Source organism: Somniosus microcephalus, chromosome 9 (genome assembly GCF_052327205.1).
Source record: "Somniosus microcephalus isolate GS21.2 chromosome 9, FLI_Smic_1.0, whole genome shotgun sequence".
NCBI classification, from domain to species: Eukaryota; Metazoa; Chordata; class Chondrichthyes; order Squaliformes; family Somniosidae; genus Somniosus; species Somniosus microcephalus.
The window spans coordinates 24,502,478-24,525,776 of NC_140995.1; the positions used below are offsets into that span (position 1 = coordinate 24,502,478).

Sequence of the window (23,299 nt, forward strand, 5' to 3'; positions counted from 1 at the left end):
TTGAAGTTATGTTACATGAACGTTTGCGAATGAACAGTTAACATATTAAATAAACAGGTAACTGCCTCTGTAAACAACAAATGAATTTTCATATAATCGCATTAAACAGTCACATGTATAATAAACAAAAGAAAATGTAATCTTCTCTCTCTTTCAGTGTATGAAGAAATTGTCCAGGAAATGAGCAAAATCAGTGGTAAGTGACTGTATTTCCAACTTAGCCCTGTTGCGCTCCATAATAATTATTTATGTTTCCTGCCCTGTTGCACGTCGCTGGAAGTACATACATGAGCTTGCTTTTCATGCCACTAGAGGTTGCTATTGCACTTTGTGAATTCTGTGTTATGTCACAGTATTTACAAAGCTAGTCAGTGGCAATGAGCAGCAGAAATTTATCCCAGGTTCCCGAATATTTCAAAATGGGACTGTCTGACTTGCAAGCTGTGTATTTTGATGACCGTTTTTTTTTTTACCTTGTGTAATATTTAACGTATGAGCTAAAAGAAATACTGAATCTTCTTGTCTCGCCCAATATATGCGTGCGTGCACTAGTTTAAGATGTGTTAACTTTCAGGACTGTCTGCTTCTGAACTGAAGATCAAATGCACCCCAGAAGGAATCCGAATTCAATCCTCCTTGAAGTACTACATGGAGGACATGAAGGTTTTCTGGTATCACAAGTATGTGAACCTATATTAACATGCATCGGAATAAGTAGATTAATGGCATGTTGAGGAAGTATGTGCTTTACACTGTATTGTGGCCATGCAGACTTGTGCTTAGCTCTACTTAACAAGTAAAGCTACCTGATCAGTGAAGTAAGTTGAGTAATTAGAAAGTGAAAATCCAAAAACAATTTCCTGAATGATTGTAGCTATTCCTGTTCTATGGATTTTTTTTTATACACAACCTAATTTATAAGGCCAATTTTTTTCTAAGGTTGTGGATTATTATTTGAAGTCTACTAAAATACAGTAATTAAAAATAACGGGCTGGATTTTCCAAGCCCCGAGGAGGCGGGCATGGAGACGGGACAGCCGGTAAAATCGGAGAAAGTGGGGGCGGATGGCAAACCCACCCCCATCCCGCCTCCGTGCCCTTTTGCCAGGAGGCGGGAAGATGTGCAGCTTCGGGTCCCATCTCCTGGAGGCGGGAAAGGCATTTAATCCAGGTAGTTAACAGGTAGAAAAAAGGGATTAGTGCCATTTCACCTTCTCGGGTGAAGGCTTCCCAACTTCGGAGAACCCCGCCAGGTTGGAGGAGGCGTGGAGGAGGTCTGTGGCGGTCGGAGGCACCTGGAAGTAAGGTGTAGAGGTGAGTGATGGGTGCAAGTGTGCAGTGGTAAGTATGCAAGGTGACTGATAAGTTTAAAAAAGTGTGCACTTACCTTGTTTTCTTTCTACAGCCTTTAGCCGCGCTGGATGGGGAGAGCCGACATCCTCCTTGTCAATTTCACAGACTGGCTGTTGGAACCTCCGATCCTACAGACATGTGAAATTTACAAAGTTGAAAGGTTTGATGAGTCCTCACCATAAAGGCTCATCAAACTAAAGAGAATGGCAGTGTTTGACAGCTTCACAGAGCTATCAAACGCTGTCATTTCTTCTTTCAAGAAGTCTTGACAGATAACACATCTGACATTGACGTGCTCTGTCAGTGACTTCCTCCCTAATTGGCCTGCTGAGCCCGCAGGTCAGGCTTAACGAGCTCAATCAGGAGAAAATCCCTCTGATTGGTCAGGCGAGGATGGAGGCGGGACATTGACACGACAAGCAGCAGTCCCGCCTCCAACTCGCCTCCATTCACAAAATCCAGCCCAATAACTCTCTGAAGCAGTTTGAGTTTTAACCAATCATGTAGTGCTCTCAAAAGAATGTACGAAATCGTAAAGAAAACCTCCATTACCCCTTCGATTATACAGGGACACAAGGCGCAATGCATTCTTTAACTTGGGGAGCTACCTTTTTATTTTCATACAATTTAATTTTATGATTAACTTAGTGGGCCCTTTTTTTCTAAAGAAACTTCAGGTATAAACCATGGCTCGGTAAAGAAAACTATCATTCATTATAAACTAGAAAAAAATCGGCATTAGAATTAAATAACATCTTCAGTGCATGCAGGATTTAGAATTGTTTTAACAATTGAAGCTCATGGGATTAAAGGGACATAAGAACATAAGAACATAAGAAGTAGGAGCAGGAGTAGGCCATACGGCCCCTCGGGCCTGCTCCGCCATTCAATAGGATCATGGCTGATCCGAACCTAGACTCACGTCCACTTCCCTGCCCGCTCCCCGTAACCCCTAATTCCCTTATCAGCTAGGAAACTGCCTTATCTCCTTTTTAAATTTATTTAATGTCGCAGCTTCCACAGCTCTCTGAGGTAGCAAATTCCATAGATTTACTACCCTCTGAGTGAAGAAGTTTCTCCTCATCTCAGTTTTGAAATGGCAGCCCCTTATTCTAAGATTATGCCCCCTAGTTCTAGTCTCACCCATCAGTGGAAACATCCTCCCCGCATCCACCCGATCAAGCCCCCTCACAATCTTATATGTTTCGATAAGATCGCCTCTCATTCTTCTGAATTCCAATGAGTAGAGGCCCAACCTACTCAACCTTTCCTCATAAGTCAACCCCCTCATCTCTGGAATCAACCGAGTGAACCTTCTCTGAACTGCCTCGAGAGCAAGTATATCTTTTCTTAAATATGGAAACCAAAACTGTACGCAGCATTCCAGGTGTGGCCTCACCAGTACCCTGTATAACTGCAGCAAGACTTCCCTGCTTTTATACTCCAACCCCCTTGCAATAAAAGCCAAGATTCCATTGGCCTTCCTGATCACCTGCTGTACCTGCATACTAACCTTCTGTGTTTCATGCACCAGGACCCCCAGATCCCTTTGTACTGTAGCACTTTGCAGGTTCTCTCCATTTAGATAATAACTTGCTCTTTGATTTTTTCTGCCAAAGTGCATAACCTCACACTTTCCAACATTATATTCCATCTGCCAAATTTCTGCCCACTCACTTAGCCTGTCTATGTCCTTTTGCAGGTTTTTTATGTCCTCCTCACTCACTGCTTTCCCTCCCATCTTTGTATTGTCGGCAAACTTGGATATGTTGCACTCGGTCCCTTCCTCCAAATCATTAATATAGATTGTAAAGAGTTGGGGTCCCAGCACTGACCCCTGCGGAACACCACTAGTCACACATTGCCAACCCGAGAATGAACCATTTATCCCAACTCTCTCTTTTCTGTTAGATAGCCAATCTTCTATCCATGCCAGTATATTACCCCCAATCCTGTGATTTTTTTATCTTCTGCAGTAATCTTTTGTGTGGCACCTTGTCAAATGCCTTTTGGAAGTCCAAATACACCACATCCACTGGTTCCCCTTTATCCACCCTGTTTGTTACGTCCTCAAAGAATTCGAGCAAATTTGTCAAACATGACTTCCCCTTCATAAAACCATGCTGACTCTGTCCGATTAAATTATGCTTATCCAAATGTCCTGTTACTGCTTCCTTAATAATGGACTCCAACATTTTACCAACCACAGCTGTTAGGTTAACTGGTCTATAGTTTCCAGCCTTTTGTCTACTTCCCTTTTTAAATAAGGGCGTTACATTAACAGTTTTCCAATCTGCTGGGACCTTACCTGAATCCAGGGAGTTCTGGAAAATTACCATTAATGCATCCGCAATCCCCACCGCCACTTCTCTCGAGACGCTAGGATGTAAGCCATCAGGTCCAGGGGATTTATCCACCTTTAATCCCATTATCTTACCGAGTACCACCTCCTTAGTGATTTTAATCATGTTTAGCTCCTCCCCCCCTATAGCCCCCTGTTTGTCCAGTGTTGGGATATTTTTTAATATCCTCTACTGTAAAGACTGATACAAAATATCTGTTCAGCGTTTCTGCCATCTCCATGTTCCCCACCAGTAATTTCCCAGTCTCGTTCTCTAAGGGACCAACATTCACTTTAGCCACCCTTTTTCTTTTGATATAACTGTCGAAACTCTTGCTATCTGTTTTTATATTTTTTGCCAGTTTACTTTCATAATCTATCTTCCCTTTCTTAATTAATCTTTTAGTTATTGTTTGCTGGCTTTTAAATGCTTCCCAATCTTCTATCCTCCCATTAGATTTGGCTACTTTATATGCCCTTGTTTTCAGTTGGATACTATCCTTTATTACTTTACTTAGCCACGGATGGCTGTCTTTTCTTTTATGCCCCTTTTTCCTCAGTGGAATATATTTTTCTTGAAAGTTGTGAAATATCTCCTTGAATGTACACCACTGCTCATGTACCATCTTACACCTTAATCTATTTTCCCAGTCCACTTTAGTCAACTCTGCTCTCATACCTTCATAGTCTCCTTTATTTAAGCTTAGTATGCTGGTTTGAGATCCAACTCTCTCACCCTCCAACTGAATTTGGAATTCAACCATGTTATGGTCACTCATTCCAAGGGGATCCTTTACTAGGACATTTTTTATTAATCCTGTCTCATTACACAGGACCAGATCTAAGATTGCCTGCCCCCTGGTTGGTTCAGTAACATACTGCTCAAGGAACCCGTCCCTAATGTACTCTATGAACTCTTCCTCAAGGCTGCCCTGCCTAATTTGATTTGTCCAGTCAATATGAAAGTTAAAATCCCCCATGATTATAGCTATTCCCTTATTACAAGCCCCAACTATTTCCTGATTTATACTCTGACCAACAGAGTTGCAACTGTTAGGAGGCCTATAGACTACGCCCACTAGTGACTTTTTTCCCTTATTATTCCTTATCTCCGCCCAAACCGTTTCACTATCCTGATCCTTTGACCCAACATCATTTCTCACTATTGCAGTGATTCCATCCTTTATTAACATAGCCACCCCACCTCCCTTTCCTTTCTGTCTGTCCTTCCTAATTGTCAAATACCCCTGGATGTTTAGTTCCCAGTCATGGTCACCTTGCAGCCATGTTTCTGTAATGGCCACCAGATCATACCCATGTGTAGTTATTTGTACCGTCAACTCATCTATTTTGTTACGAATGCTGTGTGCATTCAGATAAAGAACTTTTAAATATGTTTTGTGACAATTTATTCCTGCTTTTACCCCCTTTGCTACTTTACCTTTATCTTTATACATTCTATCCCTTCCTGACACGCTCTGGTTTTTAATTCCCCCACTGCTACCTTGCTCTATTGCCTTCTCCACTGACATTTTTATTTTTTGCTCTCTTGAAACCTCCCCCCCACTAATTAGTTTAAAGCCCTCTCTACAGCCCTAGTTATTCGATTCACCAGGATTCTAGTCCCAGCACTGGCAATGGTAACATGGATATGAAATTGGCTAAGGGACACGAAAGCAGAGAGTAGTGGTGAACGGTTGTTTCTCAAACTGGAGGAAAGTGTGCAGTGGTGCCCCCCAGAGGTCGGTATTAGCACCACTGCTTTTTTTCATTAATGACCTGGACTTGGGTATACAGGGCATAATTTCAAAGTTTGCAGCTGACACGGAACTCAGAAATATAGTAAATATAGTAAAGAGTGAAGAGGATAGTAACAGACTTCAGAAGGACATAGACAGACTGATGAAATGGGAAGTCACATGGTAGATGCAATTTAATGCAGAGAAGTGTGAAGTGAATCATTTTGGTAGGAAGAATGAGGCGAGGTCATATGAACTAAATGGCACAATTTTAAAGGGAGTGCAGGAACAGAGAATCCTGGGGGTGTACAAACACAATTCTTTGAAGGTGGCAGAACAAGTTGAGAAGGCTGTTAAAAAGGCATACAGGATCCTTGGCTTTATGAACAGAGGCAGAGAGTATAAAGACAAGGAAGTTATTCTAAACCTGTATAAGTCGCTGGTTAGGCCTCAGCTGGAGTATTGTGTCAAATTCCAGGCACTAACTTTAGGAATGATGCCAAGGCATTGGCGAGGGTGCAGAAGAGATTTACTAGAGTGGTACCAGGGATGAGGGATTTCAGTTATGTGGAGCGCCCGGAGAAGCTGGGGTTGTTCTCCTTAGAGCAGAGAAGGTTAAGGGGAGATTTAAAGAGGTGTTCAAAATCATGAAGGGTTTTGATAGAGTAAATAAGGAGAAACTGTTTCCAGTGGCAGAAGGGCACAGATTTAAGGTAATTGGCAGCAGAGCCAAAGGTGACATGAGCAGAATTTGTTTTACGCAGCGAGTTGTTGTGATCTGGAATGCACTGGCTGAAAGGGCTGATTAAGCAGATTCAATAATGGCCCGGATATTCCGATCCTTACGGGTGTGTACGCACTGTGTACATGCCCGTAGGGACATCGGAAATGCCGGTTTCGGGCATGCCAAGCGCATGTGCTGAAAACCGGCACTTGCGATCTGTCAAGAATGCTCTTGACAGATCGGACACCTGCCCTGGAGAAGGGCCTCTGCGGGCGGATAGTTCCGCTTTCTGCAGAACCTCCGCCCACTGAATGCCTGTCAAATTCTTACGCCTGGTAAAAGCAGCCATAAGGCCTGCTTTTACCAGCTTAAGAATTTTAAAAAATAGAAAAATTAAATTTGATAACTCATTTAAAATTTAAAATACTCTTCAAAAGGGTAAGTTTATTTTTAGCCCCATAAAAATATTTATTAAAATATTTAATTAAATGTAATTTTAATTCATTTTAAATATGTAATTAATTTTTTTTTAAATAAAAATCTAGGCTGATGCTCCAGTGCAGTACTGAGGGAGTGCTGCACTGTCGGAGGGGCTGTCTTTCGGATGAGACGTTAAATCGAGGCCCCGTCTTCTCCCTCAGGTGGATGTAAATGATCCATGTAAATGATGGCACTATTTCGAAGAAGAGCAGGGGAGTTATCCCCGCTGTCCTGGGACAATATTTATCCCTCATCAATAAAACAGATTATCTGGTCATCAACACATTGCTGTTTGTGGGAGCTTGCTGTGCACAAATTGGCTGCTGCATTTCTCACATTACAACAGTGACTACTCTCCAAATAGTGCTTCATTGGCTGTAAAGTTCTTTGGAATGTCTGGCGGCCGTGAAAGGCGCTATATAAATGCAAGTCTTTTGTGAATTAGATGGTCTCCGCTGAGCTGGCAGTGGAGGTGTTGAATTAGTCTTGGTGCCCCTGGGTTGTGGCCATAGACTTTGAAGATAGGAGAAGATAGAAGAAAAAAATGGCCAGGGTTCCTGCTGTTCATCACTATCTCTGTTAGAGGTTAGCATATGTGGATGTCGGGCAAGGACAGCACTGCAGTCAGTGGTATCTGCACTCCTCTAATTCTGCCCTCTTGAGCATCACTGATTATAATCACTCAATCAATGGTGGCCGTGCCTTCTGTTGCCTCGGCCCTAAGCTCTGGAATTCCCTGCCAAAACCTCTCTACCTCTCTTTCCTCGTTTAAGCCGCTCCTTAAAACCTACCTCTTTGACCAAGCTTTTGGTCACCTGCCCTAATTTCTCCTTATGTGGATCAGTGTAAAAATTTTTGTCTTAAAATACTCGTGTGCAGCGCCGTGGGACGTTTTATTTCGTTAAAGGCGCTATATAAATACAAGTTGTTGTTGTTATGACGACGACCCCGTAATTGATCACTGTCAAGGCTCACAAATAAGCAATCAGCACATGGACGGGCTACGAGAGGTTGACCCATGGAACTGTTTCGCAGTGAGGAGTTAATAGGTGCAAATTGCATGACACATTTGCGCTGCCAGAGTGTGGCATGGTGGAATTCTACCTGTTGCTTTGACCTGCCAGTGACCCCATCCCAAATCCCCGAGAAGGGATTATTTAAATAATAGCAGCAAGCGCCCACGCCTCTGTGACACAACAGTGGCATTCTGCTGCTCTGTGAAGCCTGCATTGGGATGAAGATCAAAATAAAAAAAATGCTCATCTTTCTCATGGGAGAGCCAACATTTAATGGTGATATTTAATGGTAATATTTAAAGGAAGGAAGGATTTGCATAGCGCCTTTCACGACCTCAGGACATCCCAAAGCGCTTCACAGCCAATGAGATACTTTCGATGTGTAGTCACCGTTGTAATGTAGGAACACAGCAGTCAATTTGAGCACAGCAAGGTCCCAAAAAACAGCAGCAAGATAAATGCCTAGATCATCTGTTTTAGGTGTTAGTTGAGGGGAAAATATTGGCCAAGACACCAGGAGAACTCCCTTGCTCTTCTTTGAATAATGCTATGGGATCTTTTCTTTGAATAATGCTATGGGATCTTTTATGTTCACCTGAGGGCAGACGGGGGCTTCGTTCAACGTGTCATCTGAAAGACGGCAGCACTCCCTCAGTAGTTAACTGATCATTTACGTCATTTAAAGCTGTAAGATTCTCCTATCTACAAAGTCTATGGCCACAAGCTAATCTTTCTGGCCGAGCTATATTGAGCAACATTAGTTGAACATTATTATGAAAAATAAGACATTAAACTGACGTGTATTTATTTTACCAGTTGTATAATTTCTGGTTTTGCTGCACAGTAGAACAATAGCAACATTTCTCTAAAGGACGATCTGATATCTCACTTTGACATCTTGGATTCCCTTTCAATAATTTTCTTGACATCAAACACTTGCAGCAGTCAGAGTCTGTAGTATGCGAGATTTATACCACCTTATAAAATCATTTCCATGGTAACTAGTTCATGCCGAAAATTCCCTTCATTGAAGTTATGTGAAATCAAATAGCGCACACAAGCTATAGCACCTTTTTTTTTTAAAGATTTGCAGCGGTAGTTTACTCACTCAGTTTCTCTCATCCTCTTCTAAACCCACAACTGTTTAACACCATTCAGAGATCATAAAAGTAATCAGGAAACAGTCTCCCATTATCAGTGGCACAAAAGCGTTTCACACGACAACATTTTTTTGTCCGTGGATTTCCTCGGAGCCGCTCCCGCTCCACTGCCGCAACTCCGTCGGATGTGCAGCGGAAACTCCCGTTTAGATGCAGCTCCGAGGAAATTCCCGGCCACCGTCTTTGACGGTCTGGCCTGGCGTCAGTTGCCGGCTCAGTCGCCCTGGTTTCTGTTGCTGCTCACTTTCCAATTCACAGCAGCTGCTTAGCGGGGGGAAACCAGACTTCAGAGCAAGTTGCACAATTCACTCCATCGATTTCTGCGGAGTCGATGTTTGCCCAGAGCAGAGAGATTTCTAGTAAAGGTCCTGCGACTCCAGTGCACTCACTGTAGGTTGATTCAATTACACCACAGCTTTCTATAGATTATCGTAGACTGTTCGAGGCATGAAGCTCCACAGTAATTCAGAAATCAATAAATAAAATGAATAAAACTGTAAAGTCCATTTTTTCTTTTATTTAGTACATTGATTACTTTGTTTAAAGAGTTTGTGGGTGGCTAATTACTATATTATTGACCATAGCTAGTTCATACTGCAGCAGATGCCATATCCTTAATGTCTAATTCTGTCTGGCAATGCTACTTTGTACACGCTGAATAGACTGTTAAGTGCATGACATCAATTTCTGTCCGCATATGTAGCCTTGCTATTATCTGCTTTTTTGTGAATGTCTTATAAATACTGCTTTCCGTTTGGATTTAGAGATTCAAAGATTGCATCATCTGAAAAAATGAGAATTGGTGGAAGCGCTGAACAGGTTTGGATGCAGATCTGTGAACCAACTGAGCGAGACAAAGGCAAATACACAATGGAGATTTTTGATGGCAAAACCTCTTATAAACGGAATCTTGACCTTTCTGGAGAGGGTAAGCCACTCATTCAGAATGTGATACTTATTTTTTAATATCTGTCTGACTTCAGCATATCAAATGTATGGACTCCTCTATACTATCCTTAATAAAAGGTCATTTATATATTTGGAATGTAATTGCGAAGATTTGAATTAACTACTATTTATAGTTCTTGTCAATGATATGTCAACTGCCTTGATAAAAATATAACGCAGCTTCCTTATGCCTAAAATACGTTTCCATTCCACTCTCAAAGTCACAGTTTTCTTTCGGCTGGTTGCATCCTATCTACAGGATTTTTCAAGAGAATTGGACTGGCTGATTAGTTTCTCAGACGGAATACTCTAAACACTTGGGTTATCAGTAAGAAAAACAGCAGAACCAATGGAACCTTGAACTGTGTGTTTTGGATTTGTTTCTGAGTTTGACCCAATTCAGAATTGGATGTGCTTCAGATCACTTGACCTTTTCTTCATTCAGTTGTTTGATTTTTCTCTCTCCCCGCAACCCCCCCCCCGCCCCCAAGCTGTAGATCCCATCACATGGGCCCATAATTTGCGCTCAGCGGCGGCGATGGTCGCTGACCTTGAAGAACGATGCCCAGAGTTCTCGCGATCTCTGTGGCGAAAACGTGAGGTTTCTCGACGTGTAATCGATTTGTAGCGTTATGATGATGTCATCAATCCGTCTAAGCAGCCAATCACATTGAAAAATTCTCAGACAGCAAACCAGGAAATAAAATAGCACTTTAAAAAAAAATGTTAGAGAGCGAAATAAAGATTGGGACATACACATGGGGTTAAAGTAGAAGCTGAAATATCATGAACAAACTTAAAAACATTTTTTTTTAAACCCAGTAACCTTTATCATAATGAAGAAATTTGACATTCCACAAATATAAAATTAATTTTTCAGGGCGAGAACAGTTGTTTAGCAGTCAATACACAGTTAAAACCCCAGTTACATCTATTCCAACAAGGCTTAACATTTAACAAGATGTTTAACAGCGATATTAGCGCAGAAAGCTCAAGTTTTCGTCAGTTTCACTGATTGTCGGCTATAGGGGTGGGGGGGGTTCCACAGCGCAACCTGTGTCGGAGCAGTGAATGACTGACTGCAACTTCAGGATGTTCAAGTTTATGCACGAACATAGAAACAGGAGTAGGCCATTCAGCCCTTCAAGCCTTTTGCGGCGTTCAATTAGATTGTGGCTGATCTGTATCTTAACTCCATCTAGAGCTCAGCAGTTCAAGGGTGATGTCAGGAAGCACTTCTTCACACAAAGGGCAGTGGAAATCAAAAGAAAAGCAATCTGCTAGTGTAATTTTTAATTATTTTCATTAAATTGTTGGTTTAATCAATTCTGACCCGTTTGTCTTGTAGTTGAAGTGGTTCAGAGTCCTTGGCAGACCTTTACTGGCTATGTGTTTGAGTCTCTAGAATTCCATTGTGAATACATCTGTCACTGGCAGAATAGTGGCAAGAATGTATCTGCGGTCTCTGGCAGTCAAGCGGTCAGGATTGGCTCAAGTGGCCAGAGGTCTAGTGACGGAAACTCCAAATTTCCTTGAGGGTTCTGCCGGACTCCCGCTGTAACTCTGGCAGAACCCTCTGGAAAACACCAGGTGGCCAGTTGTGCAGGGTCGCCACCATTTTAGGGATGTTCCTTTGGCCTGGAAAGGGATAGAACCGTTGCCCCTCCCGCCCCTTACAAGACAAATGATGTGAGGGGGCGGCCCCAGGGCAGAGCTGGGGAACAGAGCTGCCTACGGAGGGTGTTCGCACTCCACTGGGACCTGATGTTGGTATATTGAGTGAGATAATACTGAGCTCCAGAAGCGCACTTCACCCGGCAAGGGCAGTGGCCTGAACCCTTGAAGAAATAGGATTTTTCTAACATGTATTGGATTAGTCCTCTTGTGTAAGAGGACTGAAGAAGGGAAGCTGGTTGGAGTCTTGGGAAAAGGTGGGTTCTAGGTGACCCACCCCAGTGGCAGGCAAGTGCCAGATTTTACATGGGATCAGGCAGGTGCCCGAGAGCTGCCCGTAGTGGCACAGGCGCCCGCTGGCTTCATGTAAATGAGGAAAGATATAGTTGCATTGGAGGCAGTTCAGAGAAGGTTCACGAGGTTGATTCCGGAGATGAAGGGGTTGTCTTCTGAAGAAAGGTTTAGCTGGTTGGGCCTATACTCATTGGAGTTTAGAAGAATGAGAGGGATCTTATTGAAACAAATAGGGGGAAAAATTCAGTTGTTTGCGCCTCCCGTTATCACCTTAAGAGGGTGCTAATGGGGCACAAAGCAACTAGCGCCCGGGCGTGGCGATGTTTGCGCCGCTCGTGAAATTAACTAGACATTTTGCGGCGGCGCTAAACACTACCACCACGATCTCCTGCACCAGCAGATCGTGACGTCAGTCGAGTGTGCATCGCCCCAGTCTGGATATTGAGTGGCGCCCCCTGCCTTACCGCCTGCCGCTAGCAACAGCAGGTTGAGGGGAGCGTTTTGCAGTCAGAAAGGGACTGGGGGAGCGCTATTTAAAGGCGACCGCTTCCTGCCTTTTTCTTTGGTGATATTTTTGCACCACGAATTTTGAGAGAGAGAGAGACTTCTGGAGAGATTCAACGCTGTGTGAAGGAGTTTTGGGTACTGAGCAGCACTTTGCAGGTTCATTTTGATTTGCCCTTCCTTGCTTCGCCAGCGCTCTGAGGTAGCACCTCGCTCCTCGGCCTTTGCACCTTAAGACAGGTGTGAAGCACCTGATTTAGCGCTCCAATCACCTCCAGGGGCGATAAAAGCCAAGTTTGCCATCAGAGACGATAATTAGAGCCAGGCGCTAAACTTTACGCACGGCCGATAATGGCGCCCTAAACGGGGCGATACTGAATTTTCCCCCCATAAGATTCTGAAGGGGCTTGACAGGGTAGATGCAGAGAGGATGTTTCCCCTCGTGGGGGACTCTAGAACTAGGGGGCACCGTTTCAAAATAATGGGGCACCCATTCAAAATGGAAATGAGGAGGAATTTTTTCTCTGAGGGTCGTGAATCTGTGGAATTCTCTTCCCCAGAGAGCTGTGGAGGCGGAGTCATTGAATATATTTAAGGTGGAGATAGGCAGATTTTTGAATGGTAAGGGGCAGGGATGTGCAGTTGAGGCCAAGCAGGCTCAAGGGGCCAAATGACCTACTCCTGCTCCTACGTCTTATGTTCTTTATGTTATGTAACCTCCCGCTCTGTTGGGGTCAGTGCTGGAGGGCATCTCCAGGCACGATCCCATAACCACCAGGAATTTTGGAGTTAGGGTGTCTGCCAATTTTCTTTAACCTTGTGTAATCAGTATTTGTGAAACTGCAATGAAGGTGAATTCATTCCGAGAGGTGTTTTACTTCTCTCTCTTTCTTTGTATTGCTATTAAAGGGAGTCGGAACACCGCAGTACCTGAGTGGCACTAATATTTCCTGCCTCAGGTGGCTTTTTATTGATTTAGGGAGCAGTCTGAAGCACTGATAGCATCTTTCATGTCCTCAGGTCGTATCAAAGTGCTTTAAGGCCAATTAATTACTTTTGAATGGTAACCACTCGTGTTTTTTTTGGTGCCTCGGTTTAACGTCTCATCCAAAAGACGGCAGCTCCGACAGTACAGCACTCCCTCAGCACTGCACTGAAGTGTCAACCTACATTATATGCTCAAGTCTCTGGAGCATGGCTTGAACCCATGGTCTTTAGACTCGGAGGCACTGGGCCAAACTAACACTTAAATGTAGGGAGCTCTCCTGGAATGCAGACAGGCTGCCTTAATTAATAAAGTCATTCGAGCATCTCCAGGCACATGTTAAGATCCAAAATGGCAAGTCCCCATAGGAGGGAGAATGAAAAGAGGCTATTGGGTCTATCGAGCCTGTTTCCTCCATGGGCCATGTGCGATGGAGTCTATGCTGGACTCTACTATTTAATATCCTGAGGTAGGTTTACTCGGCCCACAAAAGTAAATTCAGTAAAACTTCAGAATATTTATCTAACCTCTCAAACTTGATCTCTCGGCTTCCTTGGCATGACATCTCGATGTGATTCACTAAATTGAAACTAGGAGATTTAGATCTGCATTTTACTCAATGCAGTGTTGGGCAATGTTGTGGTGGTAAAGTAAGTAAAATGGGCGTAGGAGGCCTCCCACCGAATCTCTGCCCCTTAATCAGGCCCCTCAAATTCACCGCCCCCCACCCCCCCTACTTCCAGCAGGGATCTCGGCTGCCCATACTTTAACTGCCCCACTACATTTAAATGACAGTGAGGGGAAGGGGGTGCTTGAGAAACTGGCTGCTTTCAATTACATTCTACCATAGTACCACTGACCCACTTTAAGACTAGAACAGGGGTGGCAATGCTGAGTCTGCAGCGGTGGGGAGGACACCAAATCCAACGCATGAGGGATGGGACCTAGTCCTGACCACCTCTCCTATGCCCTCCCAGCACCTGGGCCTCTGCTTCCTTTAACTGTAGCTCCTGATCCTTTCTGCTGCAGTAGCAGCAAGTACCCTGTTGCAGCACCAGCAGTGTCAGCTGTGGCTCAGTGGGTAGCACACTCGCCTCCAGGGACTTCAGCACATAAAGCTAAGCTGACACTCCAGTGCAGTGCTGCAGGAGTGCTGCACTGTTGGAGGTACCGTCTTTCGGATGAAACGTTAAACCGAGGCCCCGTCTGCTTTCTCATGTGGACGTAAAAGATCCCATGGCACTATTTCGAAGAGGAGTAGAGGAGTTATCCCCGGTGTCCTGGCCAATATTTCTCCCTCAACCAACATAACAAAAAAACAGATTATCTGGTCATTTACCACATTGCTGTTTGTGGGAGCTTGCTATGCGCAAACTGGCTGCCGCGTTTCCTACATTACAACAGTGATTCCACTTCAAAAGTACTTCATTGACTGTAAAGCGCTTTGAGACGTCCGGTGGTCGTGAAAGGCGCTATATAAATGCAAGTCTTTCTTTCACAGTATTTCCCTCTATTGAATTAGCAGCCTCCCTCTATAGCACAGAGATCTCACTGGGTACCCACACTACACATATAATTGGCCCTGATCCAGGACAGTAGGTTATAATCACCAGATAACAGTGGTCTCCTCTACATTGGGGGGACCAAACGCAGATTGGGTGACCGCTTTGCGGAACACCTCCGTTCAGTCCGTAAGGGTGACCCCCGAGCTTCCGGTCGCCTGTCATTTCAATTCACCGTTCCATTCCCACTCAGACCTCACCGTCTGCGGCCTCTTGCATTGTTCCACGGAAGCTCAGCGTAAGCTCGAGGAACAGCACCTCATCTTCCAATTAGGCACTTTACAGCCTTCTGGACGCAACATTGAGTTCAACAATTTCAGATCATAACCTCGGCCACTATTATATTTTTATATTTTTTATCCACACTTTTGGTTTGTGCCTTTTCCTTTTCTCTCTCTCTCCCACATGACAGCTGTCTCTCACTCTGCCAGCGCATTTCACACTTCATCTAGAGCCATTGTTTGTTTCTTTACCTGTCCTATTACTATCTCGTCTCACCTTGAATATCTCTTAATGTCTCTCCTTTCATTCCCTCCCCCATTTCCCAGCCCCCAAACTGCCTTTTGTTTCATTTCCTGCCTTTTCTCTCAGTTCTGTAGAAGGGTTTCGACCGGAAAACGTTGACTCTATTTCTCTCTCCACGGATGTTGCCTGGCCTGCTGAGTTTTTCCAGCATTTTCTGTTGTTATTTAGGTTATAATCACTACTGGATTGGACTGGCTGGCTGAAATTCCCACCTCCGACGGCAATACCGCCCTGAGGGAAAATCCAGCCCTCCTCCTTTTGAATAATACATGTTGTGTAGTTTAGATGTGCTTCCCCTGCTTTTCTTTATCTTTGAAACTGTTTGTGAAGACGTCCTCCCTCTGTTTTGTTGGGCTTTACATTGTTACAAGTTTGATGACACTATCGAACACGGCGGGAGGGGAGGAGGCAGTAATGGATTTCCATTGGAAGAAGGGAATGTACAGGGCAGCCTTGCAGAATAGTGGGACTTCCCACCATGGGCTGATCGTGGAACGCTGAAGGCCAGTGTCGCTCCCAAGATGCCAGAGCAGGGGCCCAGTGTGATATTTGTGGTTGTTCCAATTATTCTTGGGGTTTGCTCTGAAGGAACAGTCTCTGCACAGCAGCATAATGATGCAACTTCATGCTATCAAAATTGAAACGGTAGAGTGGAGGTAGGGGAGGAGAGGATTCAACACAGAGGATGCTACAGTGCAGTAAACTTAATGACAGGGAAATGGTAGCTGTGCGAGAGGCAAATGGAAACAAAGGTCCTGCAATAACTGGTCCAATTTGGTAGCGTTTCTCTATAAATTGATTCATGTCACGTGTCAGAATAATCCAGGGCAGTTTTCTATAAGTCATTTAATTGTTCATAAAGTTAAAAATTGTACCTACATGTCTATTAGATGTGTGCCTATGTAAGTTTTGAACTGTGCGGGTAGGGACACTATTGTACGCTAATTTTAAAAGTCTCTTTGATTTGTTTTGCAGCTTATGCTGAGGCATACACTGAATTCCAGAGGCTGAAGTAAGTTTCCATGTGGTGTACATATGTTTCATTTTCAGGTCATGCAATTTCAAAATGCTCTTTCAAATGGAATTATTGCATAGAACACAATTTCTCCGTGCCGCCTGTTCATTAACTTTTGTCTTTGTCAGCTGAAAATATGCTGGCATTAATATTACAAAAATCATTGAGTTTTAAAGATGCCGCTTTGTTAAATTAAATTTTCTAATTCTCATTTTCAGAGCGGCAGCTTTTGCAGAGAAGAGTAAGTACTGAGTCTGATTTTCCTATTTATTAAAAACATTATTTCAATTGGTGTCAAACTCTATTAAATAATAATACAAAAAACAGATGGTTAAGATTTATTTGACTAAGCATCGATTTTCCCATTATAGATCGTGGCAAAGTATTAGGAGGATTGCCAGACGTGGTAACTATAATGGAAGGCAAGGTAAGACAAATGCATGATCTGAATCAGATTTCAGTGCTCCAGCGTTTTTTATTATTTTCACTCTAAAAGGGTTATTGAAAAAGCTGCTTAACACTTCATGCCTCCATGGCCTCACCCCTCCCTCCCTATCACTGTAACCTCCTCCAGTCCTAAAATCCTCCAAAAACTTTGCTTTCCTCCAAATCTGGCCTCTTGTGCATCCCATATTTCCTTCACCCCACCTTTGGAGGCCATGCCTTCAGCTGTCTAGGTCCTAAGGGCTAGAAGTCCCTCCCTAAACCACTCTGCCTCTCTATCTCTCTCTCCACCTTGAAATCGCTCCTTAAAACTTACCTTGTCACCTGTCGTAACATCTCCTTATGTGATTTGATGTCAAATTTTTGTCTAACAACATTCTTGTGAAGCGCCTTTGGACATTTTACTATGTTAAAGGCGCTATATAAATGCAAGTTGTTTAAAAAAAAATGCTGCTTCACATTACCGACGTCGCACTGTCTTCAGATGCCAAACAACCTTTAAACTCTGGTTGCTTCTGAGCTACATCCTGAAACTGCTAAGCAGATTCCCAACTGCAAACTTCCCTAACTAACTAGTGGGATTAAAGAGACAGTGGCGTGAATACAAATTAGCTAAGGGACAGAAAGCAGACAGTAGTGGTGAACAGTTGTTTTTCAGACTGAAGGGAAGTATACAGTAGTGTTCTCCAGGGGCCGGTGTTAGGCCCAGTGCTCTTTTTGTTATGTATTAATGACCTGGACTTGGGTATACAGGGCATTATTTCAATGTTTGCAGATGATACAAAACTCGAAAATGTAGTGTTATAAATCTCATCATTCAATAAGAAACTACTCATGAAATAACGCTGGATGGCCAGCTGGTGGCGCCGTCCAAGGAGTATAAATACTCGGGCGTCGGCCCCAGCTGTTCAGGGACATTTTGTAAGACGAGGAACTAGTGAAGTACAACTAGACCTCCATGTTCTGAAACAAGTTGATTAAAGCCTTGCTTTATGCTCAAACCAAGTGTGTAGTGAGTTTTATTACGTCACCTAGTAACAGACTTTAGGAGGACATAGACAGACTGGTGAAATGGGCAGACACATGGCAGGTGCAATTTAATGCAGAGAAGTGTGAAGTGATGTATTTTGATCGGAAGAATGAGGAGAGACAATATAAACTAAATGGTACCATTTTAAAGGGGGCTGCAATAACAGTGAGACCTGGGGGTGTATATACACAAATCTTTGAAGGTGGCAGGACAAGTTGAGAAGGCTGTTTTAAAAAAAAAAAGTATACAGAATCCTTGGCTTTATTAGCAGAGGCATAGAATACAAAAGCAAGGAAGTTATGCTAAACCATTATTAAACACTGGTTAGGCTTCAGCGAGAGTATTATCTTCAATTCTTGGCATTGCAACATGCTAGAGACAGGGCTAAGCGACCCCACAATCAATGGATCAATTCTTGGCACCACCTTCTTGGAGGAAGGATGTCAAGACCTTAGAAAGGGCACAGAATATACTCTGGGTGGGGAACGTCAATGTCCATCACCAAGAGTGGCTCGGTAGCACCACTACTGACCGAGCTGGCCGGGTCTTGAAGGACATAGCTGCCAGTCTGGGCCTGCGACAGGTGGTGAAAGAACCAACACGAGGGAAAAACCGACTTCACCTCGTCCTCGCCAATCTACCTGTCGCAGATGCATCTGTCCATGACAGCATTGGTAGCAGTGACCACCGCACAGTCATTGTGGAGACGAAGTCCCGTCTTCACACTGAGGACACCCTCCGTTGTGTTGTGTGGCACTACCACCGTGCTAAATGGGGTAGATTCAGAACAGATCTAGCAGTTCAAAACTGGGCAACCATGAGGTGCTGTGGGCCATCAGCAGCAGCAGAATTGTATTCCACCCCAATCTGTAACCTCATGGCCTGGCATATCCCTCTTTCTACCATTACCATCAAGCCAGGGGACCAACCCTGGTTCAATAAGGAGTGTAGAAGAGCATGCCAGGAGCAGCACCAGGCGTACCTAAAAATGAGGTACCAACCTGGGGAAGCTGCAACACACGACTACATGCATGCTAAAAAGTGGAAGCAGAATGCTATAGACAGGGCTAAGCGATCCCACAATCAATGGATCAGATCAAAGCTCTGCAGTCCTGCCACATCCAGTCATGAATGGTGGTAGACCATTAAACAACTAACGGGAGGAGGAGGCTCCATGAATATCCCCATCCTCAATGATGGTGGAGCCCAGCACGAGAGTGCAAAAGACAAGGCTGAAGTGTTTGCAACCATCTTCAGCCAGAAGTGCCGAGTGGCAAATACCCGAGTTAACATTTCAGGTCGATGACCTTTTGTCAGAACTGTGACTTTCGAGTTCTGATGAAAGGTCATCGACCTAAAACTTTAACTCCGTTTCTCCCTCCACAGATGCTGCCTGACCTGCTGAGTATTTCCAGATTTAAGGTAATTGGCAAAAGAACCAGCGATGAAATGAGGAAACATTTTTTTTACACCGAGTTGTTATGATCTGGAATGCACTGCCTGAAAGGGTGGTGGAAGCAGATTCAATAATAACTTTCAAAAGGGAATTGGATAAATATACTTGAAGGGGAAAAATTTGCAGGGCTATGGGGAAAGAGCGGGGGATTGGGACTAACTGGATATCTCTTTCAAAGAGCTGGCACGGGCACAATGGGCCGAATGGCCTCTTTCTGTGCTGAAAGAATCTATGATTCTGTGATAAACAATAATTAAACTTTGAGCAACCTCCGCCTGAAATGATAAGCATATTGCAATCTGCTCTGTTGCCTCACCAAACAAATAAATTCTGATCAGACTGTGTTTACATTATAGCAATCAGACTTTGTGACCTTAAAGGAACAGGACCACTTTAACCACCAACTCCACCTTAGCAGAATACCACCTGATTTACTGTGAGCGATGGAATGGGAGATATAGAGCAGGGCACACAAAAACTTGTGTCGCAGTATTTGTCTTTCTGAAACTAGACTCGGAGCTTGTTACAGTGTCGCCCCTTTCCCCGGAGTCGGTGCTTAATTCATATAAAAAGTTGCAAATAAAGTTAACAAGGTCATTCGTGTGCAATACATGCCTGTCAAAGTGGAGAAAACATAATGGCCCCAGTTTTGACCTTCAGCGTACACCAGAGGGGCAGTGGTTGGAGCATTCTTAACGCCCGTTTGATGTTTTTGACGAGAGGCCTGAACCATTTCAATGGTTCGGCCTCATTTATATTGAATTGGTGAACTGCCCATGCATTTCAAGAGCTGATAGGCAGCTTGCTGTTTTGGGAGGGCGGGAAATCCGGCAGGATTACCACAACACACCTTAAAGAGGGGGGCGTGGGGAGGGGGCTGGGAGGGTGGTGGCGATGGAGGGCAGTAATAAAGGGACTGAGGACATTGAAGATGGTACAGGAAGAGCAATTCAGGTGATGCTGAAGGCACTTGGCCTTCCAAAATTATTAATGAAGCTGCCAGACCATCTTTCACCAACCCCTTTAACTGAGGCACGTCCTGGCCGTTTCCTGCTCTTGCCTCCCATGTATACTGGGTGCCACGCCGATAACAACCAAAATGGCATTGGGGTACTACCTACATGATAGCACCCCGATATGCATGCAATATTGAGGACCCCTGTTTGTTTCCGGCGGGAGCGTTGGCTACCTAAATTGCAGCAGACAGATGGGAAGTCGACAGTAAGTTTGTTTTTGACTTGCTCGGGGCCCGTTCGCAACCTTGGCGTCATATTTGACCCTGAAATGAGCTTCTGACCACATATCCTCAGCATAACTAAGACCGCCTATTTCCACCTCCGTAACAGTGCCCTCCTCCGCCCTTGCCTCACTTCATCCACTGCTGAAACCCTCATCCATGCCTTTATTACCTCTAGGCTTGACTATTCCAACGCATTCCTGGCTGGCCTCCCACATTCTACCTTATGTAAACTTGAGGTCATCCAAAACGCTGCTGCCCGTGTCCTAACTGGCATCAAGTCCCATTCGCCCATCACCCCTGTGCTTGCTGACCTACATTGACTCCCGGTTAAGCAACGCTTCAATTTCAGAATTCACATCCTTGTTTTCAGATCCCTCCATGGCCTCGCCCCTCCCTATCTCTGTAATCTCCTTCAGCCCCACAACCCCCCCAAGATATCTGCGCTCCTCTAATTCTGCCCTCTTGAGCATCCCTGATTATAATTGCTCAACCATTGGTGGCCGTGCCTTCTGTTGCCTCGGCCCTAAGCGCTGGAATTCCCTGCCTGAACCTCTCTGCCTCGCTATCTCTCTTTCCTTTTCTAAGACGCTCCTTAAAATCTACCTCTTTGACCAAGCTTTTGGTCACCTGCCCTAATTTATCCTTGTGTGGCTCGGTGTCAAATTTTCTGTCTTAAAATACTCCTGTGCAGCGCCTTGGGACGTTTTATTATGTTAAAGGCACTATATAAATACAAGTTGTTGTTATGAAATGGAGTCAGTAGAGGGTCGAAAATCTGGGCCTCGGCCTTGCCTGCAACGCTGCGATTGTAAAAGCTATTAAGTTTTTGTGATCTTTAACTTACTTTTGTGCCTTGTGCTCCAGACACTGAGTCTCACTTCCACTGTGTTTGGGGACCCGTCTCCTGATGTGACCTGGCTCAAGAATGACAAAGATCTCGAGTTGAACGATCATCTCTGTGCGACTGTCGAGCAGGGAAAATATGCTTCCCTGACCATTAAAGGCGTTACCACGGACGATTCGGGAAAATATGGCATTAACGTCAGGAACAAATATGGCGGCGAGACAATTGATGTCACTGTAAGTGTCTATAAACACGGCGAGGAGATCCCGTTGGTAAAAAGAGGGGTTCCGAAAGCCCCAGAGCCGCCAAAGGCTCCCTCAAAGGTAGCTCCTCCTAAACCTGCAGAGCCTCATAAGGATTCAAGGGTTGGAAGAAGAAAGTAATGCAAAGATGACTTAAGGTGGTAACTTATTGTAAACTTAGCTTGAACTGCAGTGAACAATTACAAATGAAGCTTAATGTAGTAAATAGAAATTTGAATTGGGGGGGGAAAAAATCAATCTTGGCCTCTTCCTCGGTGTATCGTGCAACATTTATTCATTAGATGATCATTTTTAACCTCCCAAATCATTTAAGGGGTGATTTATCTGCCTTGGTCCTCCTAGCCAATGCTGATGGCGCATGTCGGGAAAATGCACATCCCCAGCCCATGATTTTCCGTACATTAATTTTAATTAGTTTCCCGCCTGGCATGGGCCAGGAGCACTGAAGGCCACGAGGTCCTGGTTGTTTACAGAGGAATGAAGTTCATCGTTGTAAATGCGACAGCGTCAAAACGAGTCTATGAAGGTTTTGCAGAACGCATTGCTTTAGTTAGCTGCAGTAGTAAAATTATGTTTATTTAGAGGCTCTTCTGGTCTGATGGTGCCAACCTGTTGTTTAAAAAAAAAACAGGAATGTATAAGCAGCTAGAATCTCACACCCTCCAAATTAATTGTCACTTTGTTACTTCCAAGGGGCTTTAATATCACAAATTAATATCAACCCTTGGCTAGAATTCACTCCTACTGTAACTGTGTCACTTGACTAATCCCTACAATGTCTGAAGTTGCTGTGCTTTGTTTGTTATGCTTTGCACCAATAAAATGGCCTCTTATGGCAATCTCTGATGCACACTTGTATTCCTGTCTCACACTGATGTCATGACATGTCTCATAACTCTCGCATCTAAAGTCACATGTTTTTAAAAATTGGCTGGATTATGACATAGTATTAATGATTTCACTCTTGATTCAATGCCTGAAATATTTGTTCAGCACTTTTTTTTATTTGATGTACGATTTTCACCGGTCGTGGAATAGTAACACATGCATGTGGAAGCAAATTTGTAAAATATTTCCCAGCCCAAAGGGACTGGATAGCACACCTTCAGTTTAACTCAGAGCTCAGCTTGAATTCAATGCAGACTAAAGTCATAAAAGTCTCTTCTTTCACTGTAAAGATTCCTTGTGAAATGGGTATGTGTGGTTTCAACCCAGTTCCTAGGCTTAGAACACAAAACTATCCATCAGCCAACCGACTTATTCAAAAGAGCACAAATGGCTGGTATTCGGCCCAACCATCAATGATTTTCCTTCTGTCATAAGGCTGTTCGCTGATGATTCTACAGTGCTCAGACCCATTTACAATGCTTATAATGAAAAGAAAAGAAAGACTTGCATTTATATAGCATCCTTCACAACCTCAGGACATCCCAAAGTGCTTTATAGCCAATGCAGTTCTTTTTGAAGTGTAGTCACTGTTGTAATGTAGGAAACGCAGCAGCCAATTTGCACACAGCAAGCTCCCACCAACAGCAATGTGATAATGACCAGATAATCTGTTTTCCTAGTGATGTTGATTGAGGAATAACTGTTAGCCAGGACACCGGGGTAACTCCCCTCCTGCTCTTTGAAATAGTGTCATGGGATCTTTTACCTCCACCTGAGAGAGCAGATGGGGCTTTGGTTTAACGTCACATCGAAA

At 43.9% G+C, this 23,299-nt stretch overlaps 1 protein-coding gene across 1 annotated transcript in view; it reads left to right on the plus strand.

The window, feature by feature from the left end:
• myom2b (myomesin 2b) overlaps positions 1–22,447 on the plus strand; it is a 158,351-nt gene extending 135,904 nt beyond the window's left edge. The window contains exons 31-37 of the mRNA XM_085996445.1: positions 158–196; positions 575–680; positions 9,578–9,741; positions 16,281–16,317; positions 16,539–16,561; positions 16,692–16,747; positions 21,355–22,447. Of these exons, the coding sequence (XP_085852571.1) occupies positions 158–196; positions 575–680; positions 9,578–9,741; positions 16,281–16,317; positions 16,539–16,561; positions 16,692–16,747; positions 21,355–21,717 (788 nt within the window). The 3' untranslated portion in view covers positions 21,718–22,447. The remainder of the gene's footprint in view (positions 1–157; positions 197–574; positions 681–9,577; positions 9,742–16,280; positions 16,318–16,538; positions 16,562–16,691; positions 16,748–21,354) is intronic.
• Positions 22,448–23,299: the final 852 nt, after the last annotated feature.